At 41.3% G+C, this 10,966-nt stretch overlaps 1 protein-coding gene across 7 annotated transcripts in view; it reads left to right on the forward strand.

The window, feature by feature from the left end:
- nup214 (nucleoporin 214) overlaps window positions 1-3,387 on the forward strand; it is a 33,287-nt gene extending 29,900 nt beyond the window's left edge. For all 7 annotated transcript variants that reach the window (XM_056433355.1, XM_056433356.1, XM_056433357.1 and 4 more), the window contains 3 exons: window positions 239-384; window positions 1,050-1,083; window positions 2,345-3,387. In XM_056433355.1, the coding sequence (XP_056289330.1) occupies window positions 239-384; window positions 1,050-1,083; window positions 2,345-2,381 (217 nt within the window). In that variant the 3' untranslated portion in view covers window positions 2,382-3,387. The remainder of the gene's footprint in view (window positions 1-238; window positions 385-1,049; window positions 1,084-2,344) is intronic.
- The last annotated feature ends 7,579 nt before the right edge of the window (window positions 3,388-10,966 follow it).

Raw genomic sequence — 10,966 nt, forward strand, 5'->3', positions numbered from 1 at the left:
GTGTCTCTTTTTTATCTCCCTTATTTTCTCTTTGTGCAAATAAATTTCTGGTAGAATGTCCTTCAGTCTCCATGACTTGGCATTTCCACTCGTTTGGGGTCATATGCCCCCCCCCCCGCCCCTCCCCACCTCTCCTCCCCCGCGCTCAGTACCAGATATTTCCAATTGACCCGTCGTCTCAATAGTTGTTCCTCTTTGTTCCCGTTAACCGCCTCCCGCCCTCTGTGTCCGTGTCCAGGTTTGCGTCGCCGCCCAGCGGCCCGTCCTTCGGCGCTCTCGCCAGTCAGAGCGCTCCGTCCTTCGGGGGTCTGGCCCAGCAGGGCTCTGGGTTTGTGACTCAGCCCAGCAGCTTCTCTGGCTTTGCACAGCAGCCACAGGCGGGAGGTGAGACTTCTCCTCCTCTTCCTCCCTCGGCGTCTTCAAGTGTCCTCTTGCTCAGCGGCACTTGGAAGCAGCTCCAGTGTCGTCGCCGTCACTTCTTCTCCAGTACTTTTCATCCTATACATTTATAGAAACGGTTGTAAATGTCCAGCCTGTATGTAGGGATTTATCTGGAGGTGATTTTGGGATGCCATGAAATGCAAATGTAAATTATTGACTTTTACAATAGTCATTCAAATAATAATAATAACATTATTATTATAAACAGGACATTATTATACGATACAAATACCAATGTTTCCTATCCTATCAACATGCATGTCTCTGAGTTCTCCAGCAGATTAAACTTCTCTTGCCATCTTCTTCCAACTTACCTTTTTATGGTTTTATTTCACACTTTCCCTTTAATTTCTCACACATTTGTGACATGTGCGTCTCCTTTAATGTCTCTGTCTCTTTCCAAACCGACTGTCTCTGTCCTTGAGCCCTGGGTGGCTGCGCTCTGCCCGAGTCCGGCTCTGTTACGCATATGTTATGATGCATGTTAAGATGACTCGTGCTGTGAAATGAGAATTGCATTTACAATTGTTGGTTTTCATCTTTTTTCAGTCGGAGCGTTTTATTGCTAGAATTCCCCCAATGAATCACTTTTTTCTTTCCTTTGGTAGGATTCTCTGGAAACACCTTTGGATCTCCAAACCCGTAAGTGTGGCCAACACATTTCATTTAAATGTTTGTCTTTGTGTGTGTGTGAACCAATGAATGCACAGACCCACAATCCCCTGTTCCTGCCTGGCATCAGTGTGCTGTGCCTGTGGAGAAGCTCTCATCTTTCAACCCACAACACAACTCCCCACAGAACCCTTCAGATTCAAAACCACCTCATCTCTCCTTTTATTTGCCTTTTCGCTTCTCTTTATTCATTTAGATTCAAACTGATCTTTGTTGCTATTGTACTGTAACTTGCATTATCTATGAGACATTATAATGCAATCATATTTACAGTACAATGGCGCGCATATTAAATATACATTATTGTGAGCCCACGGGGAAAGTCGACGCTCCATAAATGAGTGGTTGATGGTTGAAAGCTCTCCGAGCTCTTCCCTACTAATTGCCACATTGTGATTTATCATTTTATTTACTGCTTTTCCTGTCTTTCGTCCCTTCATCCCTCTACCTACCTCTAATTCATTTATGTTGCTTCTCCCTCCATTTGCTGCCGCGTGTCACATGGCGGGTTCCCCGGCGTGCGTTCCAGTGCAATGCGCTCTGAAGTGTGGCGAGACGAGGATTATTAACACGCTGTTAATAATCCTCGTCTCCGTCGTTCTTAGTTGTTCTTCTGTGACTTCCCTGCATAGAACATTCATATCAACGCTTCTTTGATAAACTGTCCTCATTCATTGCATTATTAGGTTTGTGTTAATATGCAAAACAAGCCTCTGTCATTTTTGACTGAAACCACATCATCATGCCCCAGAACGAAACTCATCAAAATGAAATGACTAATTAATAGAAATCATTCTAAATCCAGCGTGTTGAGCGATGTGAAACTCTCACGCGTTGAGAAAAATCATATTGGCATTTCAAATCCAGTGATATTTAATTGTGCATAGGACATTTTGTGTTTTTTATTTTGAATACAAAGCTGTCCAGCTCTACTGCTGGTTTGTTATTCTCGGGGTTAAAGAGGGAAAACAAAGTTCTGCTGTTTGACCTATTAAATTGGACAAAGCTGCTCAGCATCACTTTCCATCGGTCTTGTTGTTCCATCACTTTATTGAAGCCGTATCCATCTTATGCTGACCGACATATTTAAATCCGATATGCAATGGCTTAATAACAGCACGATAACTTCAAATAGGAAATTGTAAAGAGCTTGTGATGAAACTAAGAATAATACTACAACTGGATTTAAACTCTTCTCAATAATCTCTCCCTCTCTGCATTCTTCTTCCAGATCAAGTACACAAACATTTGCCAGTTGGAGAAGTTAGTTTTATTCATCTTCCGCGTCACTGCTACAGCGCTTTGTGCAATCCAGCTCTTCGTGCCACACGCTGTGTGAAGGGAAGAGGGCGAAGGGCGTGTTGCATTTGGGCTGAATGAAGAAAAGTGAATTAGAAGAGATAAATGCATTTTCTTTTCCTCAAGAGTTTTTGTATATTTTAGAAAAAGTTTTCAGCCAGCTTTGTTTGCAATTTATATATATATATATATATATATATATATATATATTCATTTGAGAAGTTTCTGCCTGATCTTAGTATTTTCTTAGGACATGGGATAGTCAAATATTGAACATGGAGGTTTTTAAAAATCTTAAAACTCAAAATCATCTTTTTGTAAACGGGTCCATGACCTTGAGAACATGTCTCAGTTCACAGATTTGTCATTATTTGTTGTCATAACATTCATATTGCAGAGATATGTTTGCTTCTAGTTCATTTTGTGTCTAGCATTTGTAAGATTTTGTTTTTGCAAAAATGTTTAGTCGTTAATTGAATGATGGGAAATTGTGTCCTTTGCATGGCTATACAAATTCATACTCAGTCCAGTTGTATCTGTCAATACATTTGTCAATTAATGTAAACAAATGTGACCTACACCCATGTAGAATGGACTAAAAGCCCAACATGCTAATGTCATACAAAGAATTGTGGGCAATGGTGAAACAAATTTAAAATTCTTTTTCATGTGACTTTTGCAGTAATAGCCCTCTTGATGTTTTTTTTAATGAAAGTGTGGAAATAAATGGAATTTTGTCAAAATGTTTGTCTATTCAAAATTGTATTTCTTAATGCAGTCATGTTAATCGCTCATTTATGTTTATGCTCCTGTGATTATGAAACGGGGGAAGAAAAAAAACATTTGTGTCTAATGTCGTGTCTCGGTGTTCTTGGAAGCAGCGAAATGCTCCAATACATGATGTTGCATGATAATGCTGCTTTGGTTTTATACTGTTTGAATTTAATGTTTAAAACATTTACCAAAACATCTTGACACAGTGTGACATCATTTCACAGCATCACAGATCAAACAGCATATATATATTTCTATATATATATGTATGTATATACAGGCACGTGCACAGACATTTTGGGGGGCAGTTGCTCAAACCAAAAAAAGGGCACCCATCGCCAAAATGATTTTTCCAAGTTAAGGAGTTGGTTGCTAGCAGCACTTGAAACACATTGTGTCGTGAGAAGACATGAGAGTTGAACAAAATGACATGTTTTCTATTTACAATTACAATTTATTTTCATTTACAAAATAATAGGAGCCAAAAATGCCATATAATAAACAACGTACTAACCTCGACCGTTCGGTCATGCCGGGAAATATCAAACTTCTGTAAAAACGTTATAAGGCCTCAATCTGATATTTCCCGGCATGACATCACTTGGTTAGTAAGAAGCTATTACAAGTGTTGTTTCTTCTTGCGTTTACTCTTTTCACCCTCTGCAATTACTCATACAAGATCTTTGTAAAACTGGAACAGACAAAACAAAGAGAAACATACCACATAAAACAATGTGGCACATGGATAGCACGACACCGAGAGCTATTGTTAGCATAGTTTAGCTGCTCTGTTCTAGCTGTGAATTATTGTGACATTTATAAAATGAATTAATAAATTCAACATACTATCGAAATTGTCTAAATGGCATTTATAAAACTATCTAGCTCTATTTCTATCTCTCTCTCTCAAACATGACGTCAGTAAACAGCTGGACTAGGCTTTGAAATCACGGATTTCTGGAATTTGTGTTTGTTTATTTTTTTATAGGAAACGTCGGACCAGTTGTGACGTAATATTTTCAGTTGTGGTTAATTTATCACCAAACAACGTCAGGGGACAAACACCGTCATGACTCATGACCTGTGTCTGATGCTGCGGGTCAGAGGAGAAGGAGGTGCACCCGTTTGGTGGCGCGAGGAGCACTGCGCGGAGGAGGAAGTGGAGGAGGAGGAGGAGGAGGGAGGGGCGCGGCGGGGGCGCGGCTGGGGCTGGTGCGCGCCGCGGAGCATGTCGGGGCGAAATTCTCACAAGAACTCCAATAAATGCCCCGACAGATATCCAAACACATTTGGGAGGACTTGTTGACAGAGACTATTTTTTATTCTTAAATACTTAATGAAGAAAAAAAGTGGGCTCCAGCAAAAAGGGCACTTTTCTCATCCAGGGCAAAAGGGCTGGTGCTTGAGCACCACTAGGGCTCTACCTGTGCACGTGCCTGTGTATATATATGTGTATATATATGTACACATATATATGTATATATATACACACACGTGGGAAATCCATCTGAAGGATGCTCCAACTAAACAGGATTCTGTCGAACTCGAGGTGACATGAAGAATAGCATGGCAACAAGCCCCGAGGCCATGTGACCACGGTTCACGAATTAATGTTGAATCCTTTTGCTATGCAGCTCCTTCCTCCATCTTCACTGAGGAATCCATTGACTCGCATACAGAGCTAAATTGGGCTGAGGGAGAATGCTGATTGGGATCCATGGCGCCCTGTCGGAGACTCCATGGTGACATTTGGTCACAACATCGAGAGAATTACATCCCCGACTTGCACGTTACGGTCACTCTGTCCATCCTCAGCTTGGGTCCCTCACCGGACGGGTGGTACGGGTCCTGGTTGCTCTTAAGTGACACAGGGGGAAAGTCACGGTCATTAAACGTGACCTGAACTCACCCCCACGCTGATGTGTTCGAATCCACATTCCCCGATGGGCTTTAAAATATAAAAAACTGCCTGCAGATTTTCAGCACCCAATCCACAACTGGCCTCTATGAACGCCATTAACGACCGAGTCGTTTTTATTATTATTATTATATGATCACAAATGAAACAGAAATACTGGGCAGCGAGCGTTCTTCTTTCTTGTGGCTGTCCTCTGTGATGGAAAGTCTCAGCAACTCTGGAGGATGGCAGCTGTCTTCGTGGAATCCAGATAAAAATAGCTTCGTCAAAACCACCTCCCACCCCTCCCCCAACCACACCTTCATTCTCTATGCCCCCCCTACACACACACACACACACTTCCACCAAGTGAGTGATGATTAGCAGCTTAAGTACATCCTGCTTTGCTGAAAGTCATCTGTCTGCTCCCTTCGTCTTCTGGGCCTGGAGGCATTCCTCTGAGCAGCGATGAATGCCACTGATTCGGGTCACTCAGCCGTGCTGGTGACCACCAGCTCCTCTGAAAGAGCGAGCTACAGTTTTTCCTCGTGGGTAATTTTGTCTGCCCACATAATCCAAATCCAATAATCCGCTAACAGACGAGGGCCGCGCCCCCCTATGCCGGCATGGTCAAAGGCCTCCTCCGGCCGCGGTGGTAACGGCGCCTTCACGGAGACAGTGGCCACGATGAGAAGTTTGAAAGATGACAAGAAGACAACTAATCAGGAAGGCTAATAAGTAATAAGTGTGGTCCGAGAGACAAATGTCTGGATTCATTTTGTTCTTTCTCTGCACGCCAATGAAATAGGATTCAGACCACGTGTGTTCCAGACCACGTGACGTCAATGTCGGTCGGTTCACTCTGAATTATTCTAACAATTGTTTGATGGATTGTTCGAGGCATTCACGCTCCCTTCAGAATTAATATATTTACATACAGCTCCAATATCAGCTCAAAATGTCCCCTATTCTTATTGTTTTATGACAAAACGCAAAACTACCGCCATTCCTGTCAGCCTCGGCTGAACTTTGTTTTGTTTGTGAACAAATAGCAAATGTTCGAATGCTTTTAACATCACGGCATGTTTATCGTTGTTAGCATACTGACGTTAGCATTTAGCCGCGAGCATGACTGTGACTCTTGGTCTCGGTTAACTCCTCTTTCTGTGGCCAATTTACATTTTTTGTTATGCCTGCCATATAATTACCTGAATCTGAAATACCAAATCAGACTTCTCTTAATCCACAAATGCTAAAGTTAATTGGATGTATTCCTTTTTCTATGATTTGCTTTTGCCCTTTTTAAGAACAACCCGCTGCTAAAAAGTCAAAGCAACGGACGATGCACTTTCTCTACACGTTGCCTTCGTCTTGCATCGTCACATTTACTGTTAATATTCATTTCAAATGTTATCACAGGTTTCTCTCTTGTGAAAAGAAGTGTGTGCGAGTTGCAACTCGCCGCTTCACTTCTGTCACGCAGCCCCCGTCCACTGGTCCTATCACGATGCCGAACGTCAACACGTGATGACTTCACTGGTACCAGCATCACGCGCGATGAAGAACATGAGCGATGAGAATCCGTCCCAACCGTTCATTGCCCACCTGCCTCGGTTCCTCCTCTTTAACCGACTCACCGGGATTACGCAGCTCGGTGTCATTACTTATCCTGATACTTCAAAGCAGCTTTGTACTGAGAGTTTTTATTTAAATCAAACTCCATTTCGTCTTCCAAATCTACACACACACACACACACACACCCTCTCCCCATTTACTTGCGACACCAGAAAAACATGTGCATGAGACATCAGTTTCCACACTTGGATTACCGAGGATGAGTTTAACGTCTTAACGGACATTGGGCATTATCACAGATGTCGTGGGGGGGGGGGGGGGGGGCTTTGGGAGCTTCACCACACCGTTTTCTTTTCCACCGTTTGGAGACGTAAACAATCTGAAACTAGAATGGGCACTCGGTAGAGCGCATACCTTCGCATATCACAAGATTGGGCATTGAATTATGAACATTTTGGCATTATTTGCATGCCAATTGGTAAAAAGAAGATGTTGACCTTTTCATGACCTTGACCATGACCTTTGACCCGATCGATCCCAAAATCGAATCAAATGGTCCCCGGATAATAACCAATCATCCCACCAAATTTCATGCGATCCGGTTTAATACTTTTGTACTTATGCGAATAACACGCATACAAATAAATAAATAAATACACGGCGATCAAAACATTACCTTCCGCATTTTCAATGCGAAGGCAATGAGACAATAAAAACCGACCTGGCGGAGGTCATGGCTTGCTCTGACGGTATCTCAAGCACACTTGACATCAGCCCCTTCTTCTGTCCCAGTGTGTGTGAGTTGAGCCACAGCTGGCTTCCCAGCATCGCCCCTGAATGTCCCACTCAGGTGAGCATTCCCAGTTTCCACAGCGCTGGCATTCACTTTGAGCTCATGGTCCAAGTCATCGCTCAACTTTGTCAGAACTGATCGCGTGAGTAACTTTGCCGTTTTCTTATCCGACCTCCAGGGAGTGTCATTTGATCGCAGGGGTTGTGATATCATCCGGAATCAGTTTCGACTCGCTCTATTTCGCCGACATCCCTCCGAGACGATTTCAGTTTGAGCTCTTTAATCTCTGTCAACACTTGCTGGAGTTAATTCTCTAATTTGCTGAATGGAGGACTTTTCCCCTCTGTTGACGAAGCAAGCATCTCATGTTAAACACTGCTGGTGTCAGCAGAAGTGTGGTACTGCTCAGATTGAGATAAATCAGCTGAATCCATATCCAGTGTGTGGTCATCAATAAAAACACAACGGTCAGCTGGCGAGACATTGCAAATGATTCAGCACAAACGGTTTTAGCTTTGACCTTTTCTGTTCGACAGTGTGCCATGCGTACGGCTCTCTGGCCTGCTCTAATAACACGTCATTCTCTTTATTATACTCTTATATATTATAGTGTGTTTTAACAGACTCGTTGCCAAACTCGCAGTCGTCAATGGCTTTTCTTTCTGATCGGTCAAGAGGATAAGCATCGTAATCATAGGCGTGTCCTCGCTGAGCTTTTACATTAATTACATCCAGTTTGATTGAGGGAAATGTCGGAGGATGCCAGTCGATGTGTGTCCTGATCCAATAGGCCTTTTCTAAAATAAACACCTACAGATACGGTATTGTTTATATTTTATAGCTTATTTGAGCAATCTGACACAGGATTGAGAAAATATGATTTGCTCTATATGCCTGTATTGAAATTGTATATCAATAAAGAAAATAGAGTATTAGCTTCATGTAAAGTGATGTTTTCCAATGCGAGTTTTGTAGGCTGAACACTTTGTATTAAGGCACCATTATAAGGTTATAAGTAAAGTCTGAGTTATATAACTAATTACTTTATTACTTGTTAATAAATTATGTAGACTTATTAAAATGTATTCCCGCAGAAGTGATGATGCAATGGCATTATTAAAAGAGAGAGGCTGAATACCATTAAGATTGTGGCAACCCAAAATGTTATTAATTCAGTAATTTATAATATTGGCTTGCAACTAATCTATAAAACATGGATACAATACTTATTATTATTAATGAAGCGGTACCAAGTGCATTCAGTGCATTTCTGCTTGTCGCGTGCTACACGATGTCGCGTGGGCCCACGACACTGTGTGTGTGTCGCACTCTGTCCTGACTGATGTCCATCAAAATGAAACGTCTTGATGTTTTCTTTACTTTCCTCAACACTCATAAACCCGCATGAGAGATTCACCAGCCGAGACGCGTGAACCGACACCAGCCGTGTGAAGAATGGTCTCTTGAAATAAATGTGTCTGCAAATGAACATTTTCCAAAACTGTTGCTTTTTCTCACCTCTTCTCCGACCTCATCCGACCTTTTGTAAGCTGCTTTAAACTGAACACAGAAATTAAAGCAACTCTGAAATGAAAGGAGACCAAGTTTGATGTTTTATTCATGCGAGTGACGGTATTAATATTCACAGAATTTAATTATGGGCAAGGCAGGAACAGGTCAGATGAGGTGTTCACAGATGAGGAGTTCACTTTAACTTTTCATGAAGCGGTTGAGCTTCTCGTTGTGTGAATGATGCGCTCCCTCAGGAGCTGCTTGTGATGTCTGCGTTTATGACTCGCGCCTTGGCAGAGAGTGGGCGGTGTCGAGCCAACAGCATCACGTGCTGCAATTACACTGATGGCAATTAAAGTTTGCCTATAAGTACCCTTGTCCCCACTTGTGGGATGTTCACTGTTTAATGGCTATCATTAATTTAAATGGAAATTACAGCATACTGTATAATAAGCAGTTGTTGTCCTTGTCTAAGTATTTCCAGATGTAGTCCAGATGTACTTGTTTAAAAAACAATCTTATGTAACTGTAGCAGTTGCATTGTGGGGCAACAATGCTTTATATACTTCAATATAGCATCACATTTAAATAAAATATTACATAATATTGTCTGCAGGCCCTAAAAAAATGTATACAATTCCGTTCCCTAAATTTGTTTTAAATAAAAACATTTCTTTTATGCTATAGCAGTAATATCGGTTAGAAACATGTTTTTGTCGACACTGAAAGTGGGAATGGTGAGACATTACTTTGTATTATCAGAGTTTCCATAAAGCAAACACAGTCACTACTCTTAACGACCTCATCATCCCATAATGTGTCAATTTAGAAAAACTTCATTGATTAATAAATACATCAATTTTCTGACAGTTATATTATCCCAGGTTATATGAATTCATTATTGTGATATAATACTTAAATCAAATGAGTCAATCGATGTGGTAGTAAAATGCATATTAAATATTATTTTAGGTTTAATTGAGAAAGATTTAAGTCTTACATGTGATAACTCTAACCTTGTGAGTGCCACGATCTAAAGAGATATCAAACGTTGCGATGAAAAGTATGTTGCCTAATATAAATCTTTCTATCTTTCTGCCTCCATTATTTTGTTCTGTTTGCGTTGACTGAGACGCCGAAGGGCCAAACAGGATATTACATCATTGAAAGCGCAGCAAACCAAACGCGATGCATCCGTCTCTGATCCCTCCATAACAGACATGTGCGGAAGTCTTTCTTAGTCTTTATCAACACTGAATATAAAAAACATATACTGTATATCTTCAAAAAATAGTCAACGCTGTAATTCCATCAGACTTATTTTCCCCAATTTTCCCTGATTAAATATTTGCAGATATTATTACATCCTCACAAAAATGCCAAATAATCTGATCTATTTTACTAAAATATAACTGTGACTTAAAGGCATTATACTTCTAATGTGCTAGTCCTGTGATATTGGAGGTGAGATATGATACAAAGTGTAAACTCAGTCCTCCAAAACAACAAAGTGACATGGAGGTCACTCCGGCTAAAGACGGAGGAGGTCTCCTCGGGCCAAAAATAGCCGAGTGGTTAATAAATCCCAAGATTGTCGCGAAGATCACAAAGAATGACGGAGAGCTATTTCACCTCTAACATTTGCAGCATGTGAGTATTAATAGCAATGTCTGATGCCAGTAGATACAGTGACACAGCAATTATTTGGTATTACAAGTCGGGACAGGTGGATGAATGTCGGGAGATACTGCAACATACTCACAGACTCCGAGTCAAGTAAATATAGCCGTGAATGTAAAGCTCAGGAATGTGACCAGGATAGCACAGACAGTCCCGGCAGAAGCTTCTGGAGGGCGTCATGTGACTTCATTTGTAGTAAACCAGTAATTTTATTTGTCCTCTGTATGTGTGTCAAATCAACAGAGACCTGAAAGGATCTCAGCTGTATTATTTGTCTCTTTCTTTTCTATATCCTCCTTTGATTTCCCCCCGTTCTTTCACT

This window comes from Pseudoliparis swirei, chromosome 15, assembly GCF_029220125.1.
Source record: "Pseudoliparis swirei isolate HS2019 ecotype Mariana Trench chromosome 15, NWPU_hadal_v1, whole genome shotgun sequence".
NCBI lineage: Eukaryota > Metazoa > Chordata > Actinopteri > Perciformes > Liparidae > Pseudoliparis > Pseudoliparis swirei.